The 25,738-nt window shown below is 43.7% G+C and overlaps 1 protein-coding gene across 2 annotated transcripts in view; it reads left to right on the top strand.

The window, feature by feature from the left end:
- Positions 1-25,738, top strand: part of BROX (BRO1 domain and CAAX motif containing) — a 50,380-nt gene that overhangs the window by 8,095 nt on the left and 16,547 nt on the right. The window contains exons 1-8 of one of the 2 annotated variants that reach the window (XM_073628344.1): positions 6,381-6,515; positions 8,222-8,359; positions 10,029-10,135; positions 14,180-14,276; positions 15,927-16,022; positions 18,702-18,774; positions 18,898-19,003; positions 19,526-19,615. In XM_073628344.1, the coding sequence (XP_073484445.1) occupies positions 8,259-8,359; positions 10,029-10,135; positions 14,180-14,276; positions 15,927-16,022; positions 18,702-18,774; positions 18,898-19,003; positions 19,526-19,615 (670 nt within the window). In that variant the 5' untranslated portion in view covers positions 6,381-6,515; positions 8,222-8,258. Of the gene's footprint in view, positions 1-6,380; positions 6,516-8,221; positions 8,360-10,028; positions 10,136-14,179; positions 14,277-15,926; positions 16,023-18,701; positions 18,775-18,897; positions 19,004-19,525; positions 19,616-25,738 lie in introns of those variants that run through there. The other variant, XM_073628342.1, reaches the window with a different exon arrangement.

Genomic DNA, 25,738 nt, shown 5'->3' with positions numbered 1-25,738 from the left:
TGTTTTACCAAAAATATATAGAAGCATATATATCGGCCTAAACTGATGAAGAAATTTTTATTTAATTTTTTTTTTAATTTGGGATATTTATATTTTTTAAATTGTCACTCTTTTGTTTATAGTGCAAAAAATAAAAATTGCAGAGGTGATCAAATACAACCAACAGAAAGCTCTATTTGTGGGGAAAAAATGACATACATTTTGTTTAGGTACAACGTCGCACGACCGCGCAATTCTCAGTTAAAGGGGTTGTAAAGGTAAATTTTTTTATTTTTTTTTTTTTTAAATAACAAACATGTTATACTTACCTTCACTGTGCAGCTCGTTCTGCACAGAGTGGCCCCGAACCTGGTCTTCTGGGGTCCCTCGGCGGCTGTCTCAGCTCCTCCCCGCAATAACTAACCACCTTAATGCGAGCTCTCTCGCATGGTGGTTAGTTATTGCGGGCGCGCTCCCGTGATACAGCCGGCGGCTATAGCCGCTCGCTGTATCACTCGGCCCCGCCCCCGGCGCGCCGCGTCATTGGCTGTGATTGACAGCAGCGCGAGCCAATGGCTGCGCTGCTTTCAATCCATCCACTATAGCCAATCAGCGACCAGGCTGATTGGCTGAATGGAGGTCGGGAGCGAGCGGCCGAGTTTCGAGGTGTCAGGTAAGTAAAACGGGGGGGCTGGGGGCGGCGGTATTTTCAAAAGTTTTTTTCACCTTAATGCATAGAATGCATTAAGGTGAAAAAATGTATACCTTTACAACCCCTTTAAAGTCCCTTATCGCAAAAAATGGCCTGGTCAGGAAGGGGTTAAATCCATCCGGGGCTGAAGTGGGTAAAGTGGTTGTAAACTCGGGGGGGGGGGGGGGCTGGGGGGTGGGGTACAACCTGCAACACAAAGGCATAATGAGCTAGTATGCTTCGCAAACAAGCTCATTATGAAATCCTTACCTTAGATCGAAGCTGTTGCAGCGGTCCCCGCACACTGCTGTGACCGACATGTCTCCTAGAGTGATTGGCTGGAGCCGCGATGAAATCGCTCCTGCGCATGCGTGTAGGAGCCGCTGGTCACGGCGCATGCACACTGAAGAAACGGATCGCTCGTGCGGCACATGCGGATACAGTGAATATCTCCTAAACTGTGCAAGTTTAAGAGATATTCATGGTACCTGCAGGTAAGCCTTATTATAGGCCTACCTGTAGGTAAAATTGGTGTAACAGAGTTTACAGCCACTTTAAGCCTGGTACACACTAGAACATATTTTTTTTTGTTCAACCCAGCAGGCTGTAGATTATGGACTACCATACCCCCCCCCCCCCCAGCCAGAATACACTGATCAGCGGATGCAACCATTGGATGCTAGTGTCATTTGACAGAAGCTGATCATGAGACGATTATCTGTTTGTATGCAGCCAGAAAACACAGGCCCTGGAAGCAAACTGTCTAATTCCAGGGTCGGTCAGAGACCCTCTTCACAAGTAACCTTTCATATGAATGGTTACATGTGAACAGCGGTGGCATCGGTCATTGTTCTGTACAAGAATCTGCGATTATTGCTGGCAAAAAAGCTAATTGGCCATCTGAATGAAGCATTGCCTCATTTGCTAATACTCAGATTGAGAACTTGTTAATTGATTTCTATTACAACTTTGGATATGATTCAGAGGATCTATAAATAGCTGTCTGTGACATCATCTAATCACATGCTGAGCAAAGAACACGGACTGCAGGCTACATGGGAGAGCACATGACACGTTGAAATAGTGGCTGCATTCTTACTCATTAGTTTCTTCTTGCTAAAGGGAAATTTTAAGTGACAAGTAAATCAATTATTAGGGAAATGGTAGTGCAGTTCTTTAAATATTCTGTAAGCCAGTGCAGCCAGAATAACGAGAGCACCACACATGGTCCCTGGGAATGTACTTCCTGAAGCAGCATCCTCTTTTTCTGCTTGTTGTGTCACCATTCTTTAAAACTTCAGTGCACATGTGAATCTGAGGCATGGGAATTGTGTGTGTATCAGACTTTCTGTACAGCAGGAACAGTGGGACGTTTGCAGTGGGTGCCGTTAGGAATTCCTTTGCAGCATCGGAAGTAGAGGTTGTGGAATAAAAGCAGTGTGGTGGTCTGCTGCACTACAGCAAAGCCTGGATGAAAAAATGATCTGAGCCGATGGCCTTTGCTCCCTCTTTGTATTTGAAGGTTTAATGTTAAAGAGACTGGCTGCCAAACCACTAAGACCCCTTTCACACTTGTACGACTTGTCCTGCTACTTAGGACTGCAAAGTCGCATGACAAGTCATACCCCATGATTTTCAATGAGTACCATTCATATCTGTGCGATTTCAAAGTAGTCACTGCACTACTTTGATGCGACTTGAGGTCCATAGCCCTCATTGTTTCAAGTCCCATCAAAGACACAGCAAAATTGCGCTACTTTCAGGTCGCACAAGTGTGAAAGGGGCCTAATTTTTACAACAATTTTCCCTATAGATTACATATGTATTTACCATATTTTATCCATGCTATATAGTTATAAAAGCCTCCTTTGTGTAGACATCCAAAAGTCCTTTGATGCTGGGATGTACTTCTAAATTAAGAAAAAATTTTCTAAAAAAAAAATAACAAACATGTTATACTTACACTGTGTAATGGTTTTGCACAGAGTAGCCCCAATCCTCCTCAGGTCCCTCACCAGTGCTGATGGCTCCTCCCCCTAGACCAGTGCCCCCAATAGCAAGCCACCTGCTATGGGGGCACTGGTTGCGTGCTCGCTCCTGAGCCCCGCTCTGTGTGTCCATAAAACACATAGAGCCACGGCTCAGCCCCACCGCTTCTGTCCCCTCATTGGCTGTTATTGACAGCAGTGGGGGCCAATGGCTCCTGATGCTGTGTCAACCTTTGAGGAATGAGATACCTGGGACTGTCGGGCCTCCTGTGCACATCACTGGATCGAGAGGGGGCTCGGGTATGTATTACGGTACTGGCATTTGAACACACATGAATATATGACATATTTTTAGGATGAGGAACTTACCTAAGTACAAGAACATACAACATTTGCTTTTGTGACCAGAAGTATGTGCCACCCGCAGATCCCTGGGGTGCAAAAAATTGACAGTATGTTGTGCCTCTCATGGCCTGTGCATGAGCCCGTAGTTTGCATAGTCTGGGAACAGGTTCACTTTAAAAAAGCATTTTCTGATTGGATGAGTGTGCTGTCACTGCCTCTCCTCTCCACCTCGTCCAATCAGAGAGCATGTTGCAATCATTCAGAAAATGCAAAGCATTCTCTGAATGTCTCTCCCATCCCGAGCAGCCAATCTCCTGTACAGTATTCAGAGTGCAACAGGCCAGCCGCTCAGCAGGGGATCTAGAAACAAGTGAAGATCGCTGGAGTAGCAGTGTCTTCTTCAATAATCTCCAGCTTTCAGGGGCAGTGCTAGTAATCTCTTATTTTTTTAAATTGTGTCCATAGGTATGATTTATAATATGTTAACTGTAGGTACAATAAATATGTGAGATATTCACATTGACAATAGCTAATGATATCGCTGCACATGTGCAGTGATGCTGTGAATTCAGGGCACAGCTTGTGCCGTGGATGCAAAATGCCATGCTGTGATGGTCACTCTCGAGCGCATGCGCAGGAGTGACGTCATTGTGGCCCAGCCATTCAAACGGTGGGAGATCACAAACCTAGACAGCAGTGTCGGCGGGAAGGGGTTAAAGGTAAGTCTGCCATAATGTGCAAGTATGTGGTGCACACTAGCTCATTATGGCATTCCACTGCAGGGGGGCCTATATTAACCTCTTGCCGACCTCCCCACCTACATTTACTGCGGGGCGGCGGCACCTCTGCGCAGAATCACGCACAGGTATGTGATTCTGCTCTTCTGGGTCTGGGGAACGCACACGCGCTGCCGGTGACCCGCTCCCCCTGTGATTGGACACAGCGGGAGCCAATCAGCGGGTCCGGCGGACTTGCTGTCCGCCGGACCCAGCGATTGTTCGGGAGAGAAGCACAACGGTGGTCTGCCTATGTAAACCAGGCAGGTAGTGATCTTGTGTTTCTGCTAAGCAGGAACATGGATAAATAAATATAAAATATATATAATATAAAATATATATTAAATAAATAAAAATTCCATAAATATATCCCATAGTTTGGTTTGTGCAAACATTTATAGCACCTACAATCAATATATGCTTATTGCGATTTTTTTTTTTTTTTTTTTTCAAAATTGTCGATCTATTTTTGTTTATAGCGCAAAAAATAAAAACCGCAGAGGTGATCAAATACCACCAAAAGAAAGCTCTATTTGTGGGAAAAAAAAGTATAACACAGTGCCGTATCAAATGGCCTGGTCAGGAAGGGGGGGGGCAAACATTTACGTAGCTTAAGCGGTTTAAACAAAAAAGTGGTAATTTTCCTACTGCTTTACTAAACACATTCCTCAGTTGTTGGGGGGGGGGGGGGGGGGTTCTGCTTTAATTGTAATTTAATAAGGTGTTTTGCATAGAACAGGGGAGATTGCAGACCTCTCCTTTAAAAAAAGATTTCTTCCCAATTTTGTTTTGGTGACAACTGTATAATTGGGGATTTCCTATCACTTTCCATCCCACGGTCACCAGTACAAAGAGGGTGAGTGACACAGACAGCAGTAAATTCTGACAGGTGTTTTAAAATTCTCTTATTCAAAAAAAAAGTTTCAGCTTTGGATATACTTTATTTCAGGAGTAGAGCTTTTAAAGTGGGGCTCTAACCCAAACATTTTTGAGGAAGAAAGGGGTAACGGGGGCAAGGAAGAACAGGAAAGGAAGTGGGAAATTCACCAACAGGGACACAGACCGCAATACAAACCTGACAAAGGTTTGAATCCTTCCCTACGCTATCACACATGATAAAATACATTTTTGTCTGGAGTTCCCCTTTAATGTGCAGAGTGAGGTCAGTCATTAGAGGTGATCAGTCGGGTAACTTAGCTGAGTGGTAATTGTGTGTTTTGTAGAGTCATGTGACCGTGGCACATTGTCCCCTCCTGTGTCTGCCACACCTTACAAGAGACCTGCGAGTGTATTAGTGACAGGTTCAACCAGTCCGGACAGGGCGGGACAAACCGACAAATGATGTCACTTGATTAATATTTTACTGGATGCATTCAGTCTGTACTACACATTACATAGGATATGCTTTCATTAATCTGCTGATGAAAAGAAAAAAAAATCAAAAGTTAGCAATAATAGGAAGAGTCTGACCACTATGTGTTCTGTTATATAGATGACATTTGTCATTCCCTGTGTTTGTGACTTGTATCATATTTATAAATATCGTGTATTGGGGGGGTGACAGATGCTTCAATTTCTTGATAAAAGTTTGTTAGTGTTACTAAACCCAGGACCCTGCATTCACTATATCTGATCTCCCACAAAACATGAAAATGCAGCTATTTTAGTATATATAAACTGCTAAATACCTTTTCTCATCAGCAGTATATAGCAGTCTTGTGACTTCTATCAGTGTCTGGTTAAAGCTTGGAGGAGTTTTCATTCTACTCTGACTGTCCTATGAGGCTGCAGGACCCCTGACCCTCCTGTCTGGACAGTGCTGATTGGCCCTGTGCTGATCACATGCACTCTCCGAAGAAAAACAAAAACTCTCTAGCAATACACACAAAACTGAGCATGTGCCTCTAAATTGTCCCCATCAGTGTCCGGCCGAGCACTGGTTAAAGCTTGTAAGAGGAGTTTTGATTCTACTTTGACTGTCTTCTGAGGCTGCCTGACCCCTGTCCTCTGTCTGGACAGTGCTGATTGGCCCTGTGCTGATCACATGCACCCTCCCAAGAAAAAAAAAAAAAAACTCTAGCAATACACACCAAACTGAGCATGTGCAGAGTGCCTCTAAGGCTCTGTTCTATCAGGAGAAGGATTGGGGACAATAAAAGAAGGGGAGGATCAGAGAAGACAGGATCAAACAGCCTTTTTACACTATGCAGTGGATTAACCCTTAGGTCCCACAGTGAGTATAACTAGCATGCTTTACTGCATATACAGACTGATTTTACTGTTGTGGGTTTAGTAACACTTTAAATATGTGTTAAGTGGATCTAAACCCAATCTGTAAAATCTAGAATCGTCAACATGTTAATGTGATTTTTAAAAGGCCTTCAATTAAGAAAAGATTTTAAAAGCAGCAGCAAGCCTGCTGAGCTCACAGGTTTGATAATCTGACAGAAGTTCGCTGCTTTTAAAATTCAACATTTAAACATTCATACAGAGTTCTAAGTACTGTATATCACTATATAACCTCAGTTTACTCTTAAAAATGAGTGTAAAGTGCAAAACTCCAGTGGGTGTAACAAGATGTCTGCTTTCCCCCTTCTCAGTGTATCCTTACTATGGAGGAGTGTGAGGTGTAGCAAGATGGCGGCGACAAAACGTCACTTCCGTTACACATTCTGATGGGTCGCCAAATCTGATGAAACACCAGCTCGTAGTTCTCAATGAACTGTGAGGGCGCTGGTGAGTGTTGTGGTAGTTCATTGATCTTTCTGCCCTGTAGTAACTGCCTGCCCATATCAGAGGTACAGGCAGACAGCTATCCAGAGAGCCTGCAGGAGCCTGGCATTGCGCCCGCAATCTATGGAACGCGGTTGCAATGCTCTGCTGGCTCCTTCAAAAAAAAAAAAATAATGAGCATTTTTTTTTTTTTTTTTTTACCTGCAAAAGTTGACATTTGCACTTATCCTTTAAATTCCAGCTGGTAAGCACAGCCATTAAACCATGATCTCTTGACAAAGTGATGCTGCTTTGCACTCTTCCTCTGTCAAGGGATTGAGTGAAGGACTGCTACACTGTACCCCAAGTACTTTGACTCATCTACAGGAAAAATAAAATGTAAAAAAAAAACAAAAGTCTTTACCCAGAATGATTTGGGACTCAAAAAAAAATAGGTCCAGAAGGGGTTACTGTCTGCTGTTATCAATGCATCTTTGTCTGGAATATTATAATCATTTTCCCAAGGAACAAAAGGCCAGGAAATACAATATTGACATTGTACGTCCATGTAGATGGAGTATGAGCTCTGAATATCGCCGTCACTCCTGCCCACTGTAGAGCAAACGCCCTTCACCGACAATGGGATGATTGAATGCTCCATAGCAGTGTATGTCTTTTCAGTTTTCATGCTGAATATTTGTGAATGTGATTAGGATCTGAGATAGGAGTGGGGGCAGCATAATGGAACATGGTAAATAATAACCCCCATTAACATGCAGAATTACTCAGTGACTTCTAATGATGTGCAGAAAAAATGGCAGCTGTGCTAAAGTCAGCAAACTGTCTTGTTCCAAGTAAGATGTTGCAGTTTAGTTCAGAGCCTAAAATGTTGAGCTTTTCCTAGTATAGGAATAGAGAAGAAATCTTCCAGTGGGGACATTTGTTCTGGTGACAGCTGTCTTAAGCAGCCCATAGACGATTAGATTTTTTTTTCCTTCCACCACAAGTGGAAGGAAAGAAAATAGTTTAATTCCCCCATCAACACAGTCCGTGTTGAAGGGAAAAAGCTTCCTGGCCAGCAGAGCACAATGATTACTGCTAGCGGCTAAACTCACTGGCAGTGATTGCATTTAAAAAAATCCAACAGGCTGGTTGTACCCAAGTCACTTGATGGATCGACTTGGTTGCAATCAGCTTACCCATAGATTGAATCTCAGCCAGTTCCCGTTGAACCAGACAAACTTCGATCCATGTATGGCTGGCTGAAGTAAGGATTTGTTTGTCTTTGTGCCCATTGCCACTGAGATAGAAGATGTTAAATCCAAAAATTTACAGTTGTCACAGGAACAGGAAGCGAAGGGAAGACCCGTGCTGGTGACCGCTAGATTTGCTCCTACTTTGGAGAGATTTCTTCCACTTCCTGTTGTTTCTTTAAAATGGGAAGAGAAGAGAATTTGCCCCCCCCCCCCTTCACAAGAGGAAAGGCGCAAGGAAAAAAAAAAGAAGCTAGACAGGGGTTCTAATTATTCACTGTTCTATCCAAAACATAAAGACGTTATGGCTTTAAATACACTGTATGCTAAATGAAATGTGAAAAAATGGTGTCTTGCTTGTGACATTTTCTTCATATTTTCCCCATGTTGGGGCCCTTGACCACATCGCTTGGCATAAATCTTTGCAACTGTATCTTAAATACCAAGCGTTTTGACAAGTGTTTTCATTCCCCGCAGGAGATACAGAGTCCAGTAAAGAAAATATTCTGCCAGCATGACGCACTGGTTTCACCGTAACCCCTTAAAGGCAACCGCTCCGGTGTCATTTAATTTCTATGGAGTGGCTTCCACCCAAGCAGCATCGAAGATATGCAGGTAAGATTTTATGATGACATTCTCATACATGAAGTATGTTAGTCAGTTTTTGACTTGTTCTCTTGTATCTGAACTCCAGGCAAACCGCTCCATGCGCCATTGAAATACACATATGGGAGCTGTTTTACCTGCCAAAGGATTGATATCTTGGTCCTGCCAGCCCTGAGATTTACACAGCTCTGCCGTGCTGCACAGCCTGCTGGCCTGATTTTCTTTTCTTAACCCCTTTAAAACAAAGGTTAAAATAAATCCCAATGCCTGAACATACATTGTATCCTTTTCTCCATTCAAGGGGAACAACAACACAGGAACAGTCTGATCACTGTGATAACCAATCATAAACTATCACACTGATCATGTGGTCAGGAACTGGTCCTCCCGGTTTTCAGTCATTTAGTATGAGACCCGGAGCTTTCAGTGACAGCTCAGGCTCTGTGCTGAGAGCATTCTGTGCAAGCGCAATCCCAACACTAACACAGTAGCACATATATACGGCCCCATGAAAGAAGACCCACTTCCATGAGGCCGCATATATCCGTGCGCGCATCAGGAAGTGGCAAAGTTGTCTCCCCATCCCAGTCTGTAATTGAGCAATAAAGGAGCAGCAACAGATTGAAGAGGTCATCTTTCTGCTTCAGTCAGCATGTTCCTTGCCAACATATCTGCATAAAGAACACCCGATGGGCTCTTGGTGCTGCCCTTCCCTCTCCTTGTCTTATTGTTGCTGTAGAGATGATTACAATAGACTGAAATGCAGATATTTACCGGTATTTAAAACTAGTTGCATTTACGAATAAATGTACTGTGATGGACCAAACGGTGCCACCTGCCCCCCAAACCCTTCCAGCTGACCGATAGCTAATACCAGACCTTTACCCCAAGCATCCTACACAGAAAAGATTTTGAGATAAAAAACCAAAGACACTTTACTAAAACCCAGACACAAGCTTTTATACCGGGCACTATCAGATGGGGGGCACTTCTCGACAGAACACCCCCCAGGTGGGCATTCCCCTGTTGGGAATTTTAGCCTAGATTAGATAAGACCAATAAAAACATAACAATGCAAACAGCAATCTAATTAACAGCTAACATTGATCTAAATAAACAGTAATCTAACCGCTAGGCACCTAGACAAGCCTTGATTGGTCAGGGAGTGCCCACCTCAGATAGTCCGGCAACAGTCCTCCAGCAATCAGGAAGACCCAGGGCTGTCCAAATTTAATTAACCAGCTTTCTTTTCACATCCATCTTCTCACTGAGTTTCAAGTTGGCGGAGACCATCATGGCTTCCTTGACTTGTTAAATGTGGTAATTGCATGCCATCTTGTATTATATAACAGGACATCTTCTGAATGCTTGTAGCTCCTCAAATGCCAGGACCCATAGTCAGTAGGTAAGAGGCTACCCTGCAGTCCCCTCCAAAAGCCTCTGTCACATGTACCTTTTAAAATAAATATGTAACTGCAATCATAGGTCATTTTATTTTTATCTCTTTAAGATTTAAAGCTGAACTCCGGGGAAATGGACAAAAAACTACCCTTGTAGTAGTGCTTCCACTTCACTGCAAATGTTAAATGGTTCTTTTCTGCAGTTCTCCTCTTTTCCTTCCAATGCTCCAGGTTGTGGGCAGGGTCTCAGCTCTGTTTTTTTCTCTCTTGCCCTGCAGTGATCTCAGAAGTACAAGAGCACGTCTGATGGAACTTTTTACAGATGCCACCTGTAACCCTGATATGATGAAGAATGCAGCAGATGCCTATTTCTCCTTGCTGCTCGGTATGTAACTGCTGGATTATCCTCTCCCTGCCCATAGTCTCTTTAATAATTTTCCTTAGCATGATGCACTGTGCCAAGGATATGTTAATACAGTGTTTCTCAACTCCAATCCTCAAAGCGCTCCATGTTTTCAGGATTTCCCTCAGATGAAATAGCTGTGGTAATTACTAAGGCAGTGAAACTGATCAAATCACCTGGGCAAAATAATGGAAAGCCTGAAAACATGAGCTGTTGGGGCACCTTGAGGACTGGAGTTGAGAAACACTGTGTTAATAAATGTCCTACCTTTGACAGCTATGAACCAACACATCTGGCTGTTAAGCTGGGTATAAATGTATTGAAATTGAAACGGCTGAATTTCCATTTGTGTGTCCCGGCATCAGTGCCCCATCATTTGGTTTTAATGGGATAAATAGTGCCCCATTGTTGATATCAATACAGAGATTAGTACCCCATTAATGGTGTCAGTTGGTGGAATAGTGCCCCAAGGGCCAGATAAAGGCAAGCAAAGGGCCATGTGGCCCCTGGGCCACAGTTTGGAGACCACTGCACTAGGGGGCAGTCATCCTCATGGCTGACCCTTCCTAGTAAGAAGAAAGGACAGAGCTGTGAAAAATATTAGAAAGGTTTATGTGCACCAAGTGAAACTTGACACAAATCAATCTATATTCAAAGTGGATGGTAAACCCGATTTCATGAAATTTGACTTGGGCACATATATAGTATCTCACAAAAGTGAGCACACCCCTCACATTTTTGTAAATATTTTATTATACCTTTTTATGTGACAACACTGAAGAAATGACACTTTGCTACAATGTAAAGTAGTGAGTGTACAGCTTGTATAACAGTGTAAATTTGCTGTCCCCTCAAAAAAACTCAACACACGGCCATTAATGGCAACAAAAGTGAGTACACCCCTAAGTGAAACTGTCCAAATTGGGCCCAAAGTGTCACTATTTTGTGTGGCCACCATTATTTTCCAGCATTACCTGTATCCTCTTGTGCATGGAGTTCACCAGAGATTCACAGGTTGCCACTGGAGTCCTCTTCCACTCCTCCATGACAACATCACGAAGCTGGTGGATGTTAGAGACCTTGCGCTCCTCGACCTTCTGTTTGAGGATGCCCCACAGATGTTCAATAGGGTTTAGGTCTAGAGACATGCTTGGCCAGTCCATCACCTTTACCATCGGCTTCTGTAGCAAGGCAGTGGTCATCTTGGAGGTGTGTTTGGGGTTGTTCTCATGTTGGAATACTGCCCTGCAGCCCAGTCTCCGAAGGGAGGGGATCATTCTCTGCTTCAGTATGTCACAGTACATTTTGTAATTCATGATTCCCTCAATGAACTGTAGCTCCCCAGTGCCGGCATCACTCATGCAGCCCCAGACCATGACACTCCCACCACCATGCTTGACTGTAGGTAAGACACACTTGTCTTTGTACTCCTCACCTGGTTGCCACCACACATGCTTGACACCATCTGAACCAAATAAGTTTATCTTGGTCTCATCAGACCACAGGACATGGTTCCAGTAATCCATGTCCTTAGTCTGCTTGTCTTCAGCAAACTGTTTGTGGGCTTTCTTGTGCATCATCTTTAGAAGAGTCTTCCTTCTGGGATAACAGCCATGCAGACCAAATTGATGCAGTGTGCAGCGTATGGTCTGAGCACTGACAGGCTGACCCCCCCACCCCTTCAACCTCTGCAGCAATGCTGGCAGCACTCATATGTCTATTTCCCAAAGACAACCTCTGGATATGACGCTGAGCACGTGCACTGAACTTCTTTGGTCCACCATGGTGAGGCCTGTTCTGAGTGGAACCTGTCCTGTTAAACCGCTGTATGGTCTTGGCCACCGTGCTGCAGCTCAGTTTCAGGGTCTTGGCAATCTTATTCTAGCCTAGGCCATCTTTATGTAGAGCAACAATTCTTTTTTTCAGATCCTCAGAGAGTTCTTTGCCATGAGGTGCCATGTTGAACTTCCAGTGACCAGTATGAGCGAGTGAGAGCGATAACATCATATTTAACACACCTGAGACCTTGTAACACTAACGAGTCACATGACATCGGGGAGGGAAAATGGCTAATTAGGCCTAATTTGGACATTTTCATTTAGGGGTGTACTCACTTTTGTTGCCAGTGGTTTAGACAATGGCTGTGTGTTGTGTTATTTTGAGGGGACAGCAAATTTACACTGTTATACAAGCTGTACACCCACTACTTTACATTGTAGCAAAGTGTCATTTCTTCAGTGTTGTCACATGAAAAGATAGAATAAAATATTTACAAAAAATGTGAGGGGTGTACTCACTTTTGTGAGATACTTTAAGTATTTGAACCCTTCGCAAAACATGGCTTAGTATTTGGTGGCAAAACCCTTGTTGACGTTTCTTGTAGTTGGCCTCCAGGTTTGCACATCTCAGGAGGGATTTTGTCCCGCTCCTCTTTGCAGATCCTCTGAGTCATTTAGGTTTCGAGGCTGACGTATAGTAACTCGAACCTTCAGCTCCCTCCACATATTTTCTATGGGATTAAGGTCTGGAGACTGGCTAGACCACTCCGGGACCTTAATGTGCTTCTTCTTGAGCCACTCCTTTGTTGCCTTGGCCGTGTGTTTTGGGTCATTGTCACGCTGGAATACCCATCCACGACTTTTTTTCAATGCCCTGGCTGAGGGAAGGAGGTTCTCACCCAAGATGTGATAGTACATGGGCCCCGTCCATTGTCCCTTTTATGCAGTGAAGTTGTCCTGTCCCCTTAGCAGAAAAACACCCTAAAAGCATAATGTTTCCACCTCCATGTTTGACGGTGGGGATGGTGTTCTTGGGGTCATAGGCAACATTCCTCATCCTCCTCCTCCAAACACAGTGAGTTGAGTTGATGCCAAAGAGCTCGGTTTAGGTCTCATCTGACCACAACACTTTCCCCCAGTTCTCCTTTGAATCATTCAGATGTTCATAAGCAAACTTCAGACGGGTTTATACAAGCGCTTTCTTGAGTAGGGGGACCTTGCGGGCACTGCAGGATTTCAGTCCTTCGTGGCGTAGTGTGTTACCAATTGTTTTCTTGGTGACTATGGTCCCAGCTGCCTTGAGATCATTGACAAGAGTCTCCCCTGTAGTTCTGAGCTGATTCCTCACCGTTCTGATGATCATTGAAACTCCACGAGTTGAGATCTTGCATGGAGCCCCGGACTGAGGGAGACAGTTATTTTGTGTTTTTCCATTTGCAAATAATCGCACCAACTGTTGTCACCCTCTAACCAAACTGCTTGTCGATAGTCTTGTAGCCCATTTCAGCCTTGTGTAGGTCTTTTATACAGGTAAGAAGCTGAGATTAGGAGCACTGTCTTTAAGAGAGTGCTCCTAATCTCAGCTTGTTACCTGTATAGAAGACACCTGGGAGCCAGAAATCTTGCTGATTGATAGGGGATCAAATACTTAATTCAGGCATTAAAATGCAAATAAATATATAACTTTTTTGAAATACGTTTTTCTGGATATTTTTGTTGTTCTGTCTCTCACTGTTAAAATTATTCTACCATTAAAATTATAGACTGATCATTTCTTTGTCAGTGGGCAAATGTACAAAATCAGCAGGGGATCAAATACTTTTTTCCCTCACTGTATATGTGAGGGTTTACATCCACTTTAATTATGTAAAGAGCATAAAGGAGTATTTTTACAGTCGGATGAATTTAGAATTTCAGAATAGTGTTCATGGACTTCATTCCTGCCTAATCTCATGTGGTACATTACCGTATTAATGTTTACTTTTGGTGTTGCTTGAGTTGACCTGTATTGTGGCAGCCAGTTAAGATAGAATGGGCTGCTTATGTATAATAATTCTGTAGTGCACAACAGGGTACTGTACTTGTGTGTCTAAATGAATGGCACCACAACGCACTGCACAGAGTGCCTTGTGTAACTGTCCCTCTAGTAATATGCAACACATAGGTGTGAAGTCAGCCTTAGGGTTACTGGTCATCTTAGTGCTCAGTTACTGATTTCATCACATGATGCCTTCCTTCTGAATATTAGGTTTTATTAATTCACTGGATGGTGGAACACAAGACAACAAGCTGAGATACATCCAGAACTTCAAGTGGACAGACACCCTGCAGGGCAACGCTCCGAGGTACTCCATCAAAACCTGGAATGTAAGAAGTGTCTGCTGGCTCCATAGCAAGAGGATTGTTTTGTTATTTTAAGTGCCTCATTAATTGACTGCCATTTGCCCGATGATCTATGAATCCATAAGATTTTAGCCATGCTGCTACATTGCAATGACAAATGTAATATTGTTATAAATTGTTGGTAAAGTGTATTCACAGTCAAAATATTTGCTTATTTATGGATAAAGTGAGGAGGGACTGGAAACCCTGTCAAGTTTTTGCTGCTCTCCGGGGCTCCATTTTCCTTCACCTTCTGTTCTCTTACCAAACAGGAAGTAAGGGGAAATCTGCAACATGGGATCAGACAATAACAGACAGAGGTTTTAGGATTTCTCTACTTAAAGTGGAGTTCCACCCCCCAAAAAAAAAAAAAAAAATTTAATTTTAATGTGCTTAAAAAAACATTTGGAGAAATTTTTTTTTTTTACTCACCTCTAAATGCCTGTTGCTAGGGGTCCCTCATAGTCTGCCTCCTTCAGCGCCTGGGCTCCTGACGTCACTTCCCTCAGTGCAGGAAGGGAGATCACCTCTTTCCCGTCTCTCTGTCAATCATCTGGGACACGTGACAGGTCCCAGATGATTGCGCGGCCAGTCACGGCGCGTGGCTCGCTCATGCGCAGTGGGTGCCCAGCTGTGAAGCCACAGCTGGGCGCCCGCAGTTAAAATGCCGGCGCCGCCGAGTGGAGAGGGGGACGAGCGGGGCTTCGTTCCCCCGCATCGCTGGACCCTGGGACTGGTAAGTGTCCGCTTTATTAAAAGTCAGCAGCTGCAGTATTCGTAAGACAAAAACAATTCCATAGCTCAACTCACCAACCAGTCTGCTGACCAACCAAATTAACCTGTCTAACCGTCTGTTAAAAGCAGGGGTTTAGTTAGCACACATTTGCAAACGCATGTGAAAGCTGCAAGGCCTTGTCACGGCACCCTGTGTTGCTTGCAGTCCTAACACTACAAATTTATAAGTGTCTCCACAGTGGAAGCACATGCATGGAATGGATAGATGAGGGGCAGGTGAGCCTGGAGGAAGCCCAGGCCCCCTTAAAGGAACAGGAGCACACTGGATACCCAGCAAGAGCAGCATTTGTAGCTGCTGACTTTTAATTTTTTTTTTTTTTTTTAAGGCTAACTCCGCTTTAAAGCAGAACTAAACCCATCAATTTAACTTTTCCTAGAATAGTCACATTCAAGGCGTGCTGTGAACGATGACTGTCATAGTTGCTTGTGTTCTCAATCAAACTGTCAAGCCATCAAATGGCTGCTGTCAGAACTGATCACATATGCAGCCCCATGTCAACTGCAGACCAAAAGGGTAACATGGCAGCTTCCTTGGCTATAAGGGATTTGGAGTGTTTTTGCTTCTGTAGCTGTTGCTGTTGGAGAATTACCTTCAGTTCCTGCCTGGTGAAAAGGTTGTTCTGGGGTAAAGAAAATCTTTCCAATGAAGTCTTGGACAGCAGTTAAATCTGCCAGGGGTTCTAATCTTTGCCTACTTTCTTTTAAAAAAAAAAAAAGTTTTGCTATTGATACACTTTAAATAATTGTATATGTGGCTCTACGCCTATTAAAGCGCTAAAACAGAGACTGTAAATTCAATGTGTGTCTCTTCTCTACAGTTCTCAGCAAGATGCCGTCTTTGAGCTGATCTCCATGGGGTTTAATGTGGCTCTTTGGCATACCAAATATGCCTCCCGGCTGTCTGGAAAGGAAGAGTGAGTATACACGGAGACACAATGTAAAGTATCGTGATGGCTTTTCTAGACAAGATGCTATATGTAACCACTGATATATTAGAAACTGGTTTTCCTCTGATGGGACTTTATAAGGCAAGAGTCTTCAAAAATATCAAAAACATGTATAGTTTATTTGGTATCAAAAAATTAAAATTGTAACAAAACAACATATATAAATACTGAAGAAAACATGAAGGATGCTACAAAAAAGGTGTGGACAATAACAGTATGCTTGTAAAGGTACACTGTGAACATAAAACCACATCAACTATACAAACTGGAGTCTAACCCACACGGGTCCGACGCGTTTCGAGGTTTAAAATTTGGTTGAGACCTCTTCTTCAGGGGCTGGTGGTGAGATGAGTGACTATCTATATATTTAAAAAAGAACAAAACATCTTAAAGCAAATTCATGGTATGATAGCATCATATATATTTATGTAGCATGAAAGTCAAGATTGATTCAACATTATTAAGTGATATGCTCACCATTTGACTCCTGAACCCACAATTTGAAAGCATCCAACTTTAAAAACAGAGATAAGCGCAGTAGACCACCGATGAAGAAATTACCCCCAGTCCAGCGCTAGCACCAGAAACACGGCACGGACATGCAGATCACAGCAGGACACAAAGGGCATCCTACTATTCGCAAATTGACACCACTAGCCACAGCTGATGTAGGTAGTATGTGATATCACTTGGGGCACAGAGAAAGACAATCTGGTAGATTCCAATCCACAAATGTGAGGCAAGAAGGGTGGGAAAGGGGGGTAGGGAGGGGAAACAGGAGGGGGGGGGGGGGAGGCGGAAGGAGGGGATGAAGGAGTGTATGGTTAAATCGGAAGCAGAGGGGAGAGAAAAGTATGTAACCACTGACAACAGTGATCTTTTTAAATATCTGTAAGGAAGATCTTCTCCCCACTGACCACCACACTAATACTGTGAGCTGTAGATATAACAATTATTAGCAGAGGTTTCCTGCGACTTGAAGGGTATTTTAAGGCTTCCTCTATGTTAGAGGGATTTAAAAAGACTGTGGTATGGTATGACATCACACGTTATGTCCAGGCCTTGACAACTCCAAAAACCAGGCTTGTCTACTGTATGTCCTTCATTTATGGTGGATTTTATCGTTCCTTTACAGGTTTTATGTTGGTTAACGGTTCTTTTTTACAGATGTCCCTGCTGGTTGGAGAGCTATAAGGCAGCATTCACACCTGAGCGTTTTCAGCTTGTAAAACGCCTAACCAGCAAAATCCCATTCATTTCATTGGCATCTGTTCATATCTGAGTGTTTTGTCACCTGAAGCAAAATGCCTGAAGCTAAAAAAAAAAGTACATGAGCTTCTTTTTGGGCAGATTACAGGTGTTTTTCTGCTTTTTACATTGGTGACCTTTTGACCTGTACAAAATCGTGGCAAAACTGTGCGACTTTCTAACTGAAAACAAAACGCTCAGGTGTGAATGCATCCTTTATTGGAGATTAATCAATTAATTGACCCAAAATGAATGTTTCAGTGTTTGGTAGATTCTAGAGCGTTAAACCCCTTGACAGTCTATTCTGTCTCTCGGGATCTCTATTGGTGAGATCTTTGTACTGAGTTCCTGGATCTGCACACCTGTTGTGCACAATATGAGGGGCTCCCACTATCCCCGCTAAATTTTTAATTATTTTTTATTGCAGAGAATGTGATTGCAAAATTTTTCAAAGTGCAAATAAAGTTCTTTATTCCTACGCTGCCAGAGGAGGGCAGCAACATACATGTTTGTATCACTGTAGCCTCTTACACATGGGTATTGGTCATCCAACTTCACCATCACAATAAAGATCCCTAGTAGTACCACTTCTTACCACTGGGGACAGCCAGCTACTCTGTGTTGCTGTATAGGAAAGAAGTGCTCACTGCATGGAGCCACACTAAAGGACCATATATAATGTAGTATTTTATTTAAAATGAATTAAGACTTCACAAAAAGTTGGTCAAACATGCCTCCCTCCCCTTTCCCCCCTTTCTTTCCTCCTTATTTTTCCCCTTTTTTCTTTTCTTTTGTCTTTTTATTCATGTTATACTTTTGTAAAGGCTGCCTAGTTTCTGGGCTAGTGCCCATACCCTTGCTGTACTACTTTATACTCATTAAAACCCAATAAAAAAAAATATATATATTTTCACAAAAATAATTAAAATTGCATACAGATGTCAAAATTTGTGATCACCAAAGATATACAATAGTGAACTCACAGAGGTGGCGGTGTAACATCAACATGTAGCTCCGCCCCAGCGCGGTTCGTGCCAATGCACGTCTGCCTCCTCTTTTTCTATCCAGAATAAGTAAAAAGTTTTGGATTTAGTTATATGTTAGGTTGCTTATAGGAAGAGGAGAGCACGTGGAAGTACTAGGGCAGTGAATCGGCATTTATAGTCCAGGGAGCAGCCTGGAAGGAGGTAGGTGACAATGGGAGCTGCAGAGCAAAAGAATCTGAACAGTGGTGATATGATTTTATAACCTGTGCTGGAGTAATTGAGTAATTGCATCTAAAATCTGTTTATTTATTTAAACAAACCTTTTACTTCCTCTTGTTTTGTTTGTTTTTTTTTTTTGCATGAAATATGCTGCTTTGTTTCGATATTATCTCAGTGAATTTTATTGTTGCAGCATCACAGAAGATGAGGCAAAAACGGTTCACAAAAGTCTGAAGGTCGCAGCAGGCATTTTCAAGCACTTGAAGGTAAGATGGGTGCTGTCCTGCTGTTTGTGGTCATTCAAAGTTTTACTAAACCATTTGTGTTTTTTTTGTGTTCATGATTTAAGATGGAATGTCCTAACATTAATGTGTTATTTGTGTGTACAGGAAAGTCACATTCCAAAACTTATTACTCCAGCCGAAAAGGGTCGGGATTTGGAGAGTCGGGTGATTGATGCTTATATCGTCCAGTGCCAAGCAGAAGCACAAGAAGGTACAGAGTACATTCAATCTGTTCGATCTGTTGCTGTGTACGTTTGTCTGAATTTTACCATAGCCATAGTAGCCTGTCCCATGCTTTCATGCTGTAAAGAAGGACTCTTACTCTCTGTTTAGAAGCAGTGGTCTCTCTGCAGCGGATCACCACAACCCCTGCTGAGCTAGAGCTCTCTAGTCAGTAAGGAACATGAACTTTCTTGATTGGAGACTTCTGGCTTGATTCACAGGGCCATGTCATACTGTTGCAGAGAGACCTCTGTTTCTATACAGAGAGCAGTGGTCTTTTTGTGCAACATGCCCGTGGGAGACTTTTCTACTTGGGCTGTTGTTGCTTTACCAGCTAAACGAATGGGAAGAGTGTGATCACTTACTGTTTTATTGCACCTGAAACCAATTCAGAGCATTTTTCATAAGTTCAGTTTGGATTTAAAGGCAGTATCAAGTAACATGGTTTAAAGCTGATATATTTTCAGCTAGACTTGTCGAATACTCATGATGTTTTATTTCCCTTGGACAGTGACCATTGCTCGAGCCATCGAATTGAAGCACAATCCAAGTCTGATAGCCGCCTTGGCCCAAGAAACTGCCAGTTTCTACCAGAGAGTTGGTAGGTTTTATGTTATTGTAAATAAATAATTTTGTCACTTATTGGCTAGAAACAGAGAAACTTAGTCCTGCCTTGGAGGTAAACCCAAACATAAAAAAAAAAAAAAATATATATACGCAATGGTAATTTTATTTCTATTTCAGATTAATAAAAAAATACTTAAAGCTGAACTCTAGGCATACAGCTAAATAATCAGTTGGAATATGTACACATTAGCTATCTTTACCTGGCAAAGGATTTGTAATTTCATTCAGCCAGCCTTGTGATCCAGGCACCTCTGTCCCTACCAGGGAAGTGACTATCGTTTTCTCCTTTTTTTTTTTTTTTAGTTGACCACACATCACCAACTCAAGCCTGGTACACAGCATAAGCAAAACTAAACTGACAGCTCCGGGCAGAGCCGCTGTACTAACTATCCAAAGTTAGTGGAGCGATCTTCCCCGCTGAGCTATTGTGTTCTGACAGGGAGACAGCGCCCCCCCGCCAGAACACTCTGATCAGCGATCTCTGATGTTTTGGCTGCAGGTTTTCCAGCATGCTCGTCCAACAGAAGCCGGGCAAATGACCGGCTTCTGGTGAACAGGCCGACATACACAGGAGCCGAATGTTGGATGTTTTTTTTTCCAAATATAGTTTTATTCAACTTCCGGAGAGGGTAAGACATCAGTACTACATTTTGTTTTTTGCATAAACATGTAGAAATATGTGAGGATGCAGCCTCTATCAGTACACAAAATATACAAAGGCTCCGCTTCCAACTATGTAGTCTTCTTGGTTCCATCGATCAGTTTGTCACTCCTTTGATATACTTTCGTTGACACTGGTAACATATTATTACATTGTCAGATAAGTCTGTCCCTCTCCATTTCCAATTTTCTTAAGAATACAAAAAGGATTAGATCAGAGTAAGAGGATGGAGACAAAGAGAAAGGAAGGGGAGAGGAGAGATAGAGTAGTAGGGAGAGGGGGGAGATGAAAGGAGAGGCCTTTAGATAACTAGCTGGGGGGATAGGGGGAAACAAAGCAAAAGAGGGGAGAGGGAAGTCTGTAGGGGGGAAATGAGGAGGCAAGGGAAAGGAGGGGGGAGAGACAAGCCCAGGGGCGCATGGAGGCACCAACCGCAACCGCCCCCATCACCACCGACCGCTCATGTCTTAATCTGTTCTATTTATTCTTCCCCCTTACTGAACTGTATTTCTAGCGAATTGTTTTTTTATTATTATATAGGAGTTTAGCTCTCCAGGAGGGATTGGCCCTCATCTGAAAAAATAAACATATTCCACCTAATCCATGTCCTAGAGAACTGTTCATTTTGGTTCCGGGCTGTGAGCACAAGATCCTCCATTTGTTTGATTTCCTCCACTTTCTTAACCCACATACCAACAGTAGGAGGGTGATTGGATTTCCAGAGTGAGGGAATACACGCTTTGGCTGCGTCAAGGAGATGACGGACCAAAGACTTTTTATATGCTTTACCAGGGATATTGGAGGAGTGTAGGAGAAAGAGGGCTGGGTCTGCTGCTATGGGGCGCTCAGTGAATCTCTGTGTCGTACTTTGGACGGTCTTCCGGAATTGTCCCAACATGGGGCAACTCCAGAAGACATGTAGTAGAGTACCCCGTGCTCTGGCATCTCCAACAACGATCTGAGGCAGATGAGAACATGACCTTTAGCTTTGCAGGGGTGTTGTACCACCTGGTTAGAATCTTATAATTAGTCTCTTGCATCTTTGTGCATATTGAAGATTTGTGTGTGAATCGTAATATGTTCTGCTTTTGTCGAGATGTGAAGGTGCATTGCAAGTCCTTCTCCCATGCTTCGAGGCAAGGCAGGTTAGGTTCCTCTAGTGGTGTGATCAATAATTGGTATGTAGCAGAAAGGACGTGGGACATTGGGCCCTCCTCCGAACAATATGTTTCGTAGGTGGTCAGGGTGGAAGTGTAATTACCTGGAGGGGAAAGTGACCTGAGAAAGTGATAGAGTTGTCGAGCTCTCCAACTATCCAGACGAAATTGTCCATCTGGGCTCGTAAGTTCGGTCATGGTAGGCCATCGGTCATTTCGAAGAAAATGAGAGGCTTGGAAGCAGTTTGACTGGCGCAGGAGGTGAAAGCTTGGGTCTGTGTATCCAGGTGTGAACTCTGGTGTTCCTAATATTGGGCGAAGCGGGGAATGTTGTGACGAGAGTCGGTACCGTGTAAATAAAAATGAGCACGTTCGTATTGTCAAACCAATTAGGGGGTGGTTTTTCACCTCTCTAGGTAAAACGGTGTGAATCCATGGTGTTCTGTGTAAGGGAACGATGCATTGGGTTTGTTCCATTCTAGTCCACTGTTTGGTGGACTGGTGACGATTCCAGTCGATTAGTCTGGTCATATGGGTCGCATAGTAGTATTTGCGGAGGCCAGGTACTGCCAGACCTCCAAAAGATTTGGGGAGTGTTATCTGACGTCTGTTGAGTCTAGGTCTTTTGTGAGCCCAAATAAAGTCAGAGAATAGGGCGCTGGTTTGGGCAAAAAAAGATGAAGGAATTTGAATCGGCAGTGCCTTTAGTAGATACAAAAACTTGGGTAATATACTCATCTTCAGGATATTGCATCTACCGAACCATGAATGTAGTCCTGCCTGCCATTTGGACAACAGAGCGCGTACCCCGGACAGTAATGGTGGGAAATTTAACGAAAATATCTGTGAGATGTTAGGGGGAATAAATGTTCCCAGATATTTTAGGGCCGTCGAAGTCCATTTGAATTTAAAACTGTCTTTAAGTGTTCGGAGTAACTCTGAGGGCATACCCACACTCATTGCTTCGGACTTGTCAAAATTGATTTTCATATTAGAAATATTTCCATATGCTCGAAACTCCTGCAGAAGATTAGGAAGTGAGACCGATGGCTTGGTAAGTGAAAATAACATGTCATCTGCATATGCAGCGATTTTATGTTGTGAATCCCCCAGGGCAATCCCTGTTATGTCCGGGTTGGAGCGTACAGTACACAGGAAGGGTTCCAATGACAGGGCGAAGAGGAGCGGGGACAGAGGGCAACCCTGACGGGTTCCATTTTTAATCGTAAAAGGATCTGATAGGACTCCGTTAGCACGCACTTGGGCCGTAGGGTCCGTGTAAACTGAATTGATCCAATTTAGCATTCTCTCGCCCAGTCCCACATGATCCAAGACCGAAGTCATAAATTTCCAATCCACCCTGTCAAAGGCCTTCTCTGCGTCCGTGCTTAAAAATATACAGGGGGTCTTATTTTTATTGACTATGTGTAATAAGTTAAGGACTCTGATTGTGTTGTCCCTAGCCTCTCTAGTTGGGACAAACCCTACTTGGTCTTGGTGAATTAAGGACGGAATATGTTGTTGAATTCTGGTGGCTATTATTTTAGTGAAAATCTTTAGATCTACATTGAGTAGTGAAATAGGCCTGTAGCTCCCGCATGCAGTAGCATCTTTCCCCTCCTTGGGTATCACCGTAATGTGCGCTGATAGAGTGTCACGAGGGATTCTCCCTCCCGAGCCCAAGGAGTTGAAAAATTTGTGTAGGTGTTCTCCAAGGTATGGCAACATGAGCTTGTAATATTGGGCAGTAAACCCGTCTGGGCCCGGAGCTTTCCCTAGTTTTATGGTACCTACCGCCATTTTGATTTCATCTATGGAGATGGGGTCCTCCAGCAAGGCGCTGGTCTCAGCTGATAGTTTAGGTAGTCCAGATTTGGACAAATAGTCCTCAATTTGAGAGCGTATGGGGGCTGGTTTCTGTATGTTATAAAGGGAGGCATAAAAATCTTTAAATTCTCGTGCAATGCTTTTGGGGAGTGTAATTTTATGGCCTGAGGGCTTTCTAATGTGCGGGATGTAACTTGCCAAGACTTGTTCCTTCAGTGAGTTGGCGAGAGTTCTGCCGCACTTATTTCCCGATTCATATGCCACCCGTCTACATACTTGTATCGCCGCTTTAGCGCGATATTGCATTATGTCTGTAATTTTGGCTCGCAGGAGTAGTAGTTCCGCTTCCCCCGCAGGAGTCCGAGCATGTTTGTGTTTGGCCTCAGTCCTATGCAAATCTTCTAATAGTGACGTCAGTTGTGCCGAACTTTGCCTCTTAATACGTGCCCCATGTTTAATTAGAACACCTCGCAACACAGCCTTGTGGGCTTCCCACACAATACCCGGGTCACCGTCAGGGGTGTCGTTAGTCTGAAAATAAAATTCCAGTTCCCTAACTACCTCTTTGTGGATCTCTTCGTCCTGTAATAGACTTTCATTCAGTCTCCAGGTCCTCGTTCTAGAGGTGAGGCTATCAGTTAAGGCATATGTCATTAGAACCGGGGCATGGTCAGACCATGTAATAGAAGCAATCGAGGAACTACGGATGGCGTGCAGTTGGGCATGAGGGACTAGGAAGTAATCAATCCTAGAATATTGTTTATGTGGATTAGAGTAAAAGGTATAATCCCGTTCTGACGGATGGAGAAGTCTCCACACGTCAATCAGTTGTGTCTTGTGTAGAGAGCGGGCTATACGTTTCCTTACTGCTGGTGTAATCGAAGAGTGTCCGGAGGAAGTGTCCTCAGTAGGGATCAGTGGAACATTAAAATCCCCCCCAAGAATCAATTGGCCTTTAGTGAACCTCTCTAAAACCTCAAGGGTCCTAGCTATAAACTGATCTTGTTGGCTGTTGGGTGCATAAATGTTTGCCAGCGTCACCTCTACACCCCCTATATCTCCTCTGAGGAACAAATATCTGCCCTCCGGGTCAGTCTTCACCTCTGTGCACTTCCAAGGAACAGAGCGTGAGATCAGTATAGACACACCCTGAGACTTAACAGCCCCATACATAGAGTGGTATACCATTGGGTAGCATCTGCTCCTCAGTATTGGGAGATTACCTTCTTTGAAATGGGTCTCCTGTATAAATGCCAAATTGGCCTTGTGACGCTGGAGATCATTCAGCAGCATGCGACGCTTTTCTGGCACATTCAGGCCTTTCGCATTTAAGGACAACACGATCACTGCCTCCATGGCCCCTCCGTGTGAATAAATTACTCAGAGTAGGGGTCAGCTATAGAGGGGGGGGGTAGGATGGGGATAAGAGAGAAGGGAGAGAGGGGAAGAGGGGAGGGAATAGAAGACAAGAAAGAAAAGAGGAGAAATAAGAAAGAAAAGAGAAGTAATCTAAATATGTAGCACTGGGGTGCTAGAACGCTCACTAGTAGGAGACTAGTAGTCGAGCGCAGGCCTACGTGGAGGCGTGGAAAGAAACAACCGGCGACGAGGTCTCCGGCTCCCCCACTCCCATTCCGCATTGAAACATAACTTGTCAAAAATATTAACGGTTCAAGGTCACAGTTGAAACATATATGTTTAGTGAGAAAACAAATAAACTTCAGACAGAGGTCTAATGTACAGCAGAACCCTCTAATCATGTATGCATGCTAAGCAATCTTTGAACCTGGTCCTGATCAACTAAACCCATGCCATCCAACCTCCCACTTTGCCCTAGTGCCGACCTGCTTCAGGTCCTAGATCTGGAGGAGGGCAAGCCTGCCCCCCGTCCCCAAGGGTTCACGAGCCTGAGAAGATGGTAATTCTCCAGTGTACTGGCCCCAGCTTCCCTCATCTCCTCCGGCTCCATGTCCTCCAAATTTCATCACGTGATCTCCACCTGTCTGCCCGCACTACATGGCTCATCCCCTTCGTCCCCCTCAAGCCAGAGCCCCGCTCCGCAAAACTCAGGACCTGGACAGAAGGCGGGGGGGGGGCTGTAAGGACACACTCTCCCCTGTCTCCGTTTGATAATGGGTCTATGAAGGATTTCAAGTCCTGGGGACAAATGGTATCCCTCCCACCTTCCAGGATGATCTGAAAAATCGGGGGGGGGGAGCGGGGAGGGCCCGGCACCGCTAGTGAAACATTACTAACCGTTGTGACATTGCTGTTCGTACCCACCTCAATATACATCAGTTAAATCAGAGAGCTTATCCTTATCTCATCTTCAATCTATTCCCCTGTGATGAGATAACATTACTTGCAAGCCATAACCTGTAATGTCATTGAATGTCTCCAGGAGTGTGGGAGAGATTAGGCGAAATCCCCCTCTCCTCTCCCGCAAAGGAAC

This window comes from Aquarana catesbeiana, linkage group LG04, assembly GCF_042186555.1.
Source record: "Aquarana catesbeiana isolate 2022-GZ linkage group LG04, ASM4218655v1, whole genome shotgun sequence".
Taxonomy (NCBI): Eukaryota; Metazoa; Chordata; class Amphibia; order Anura; family Ranidae; genus Aquarana; species Aquarana catesbeiana.
The sequence above is the reverse complement of the archived record's forward strand: the minus strand, read 5'-3'. Positions and strand labels throughout refer to the sequence as shown.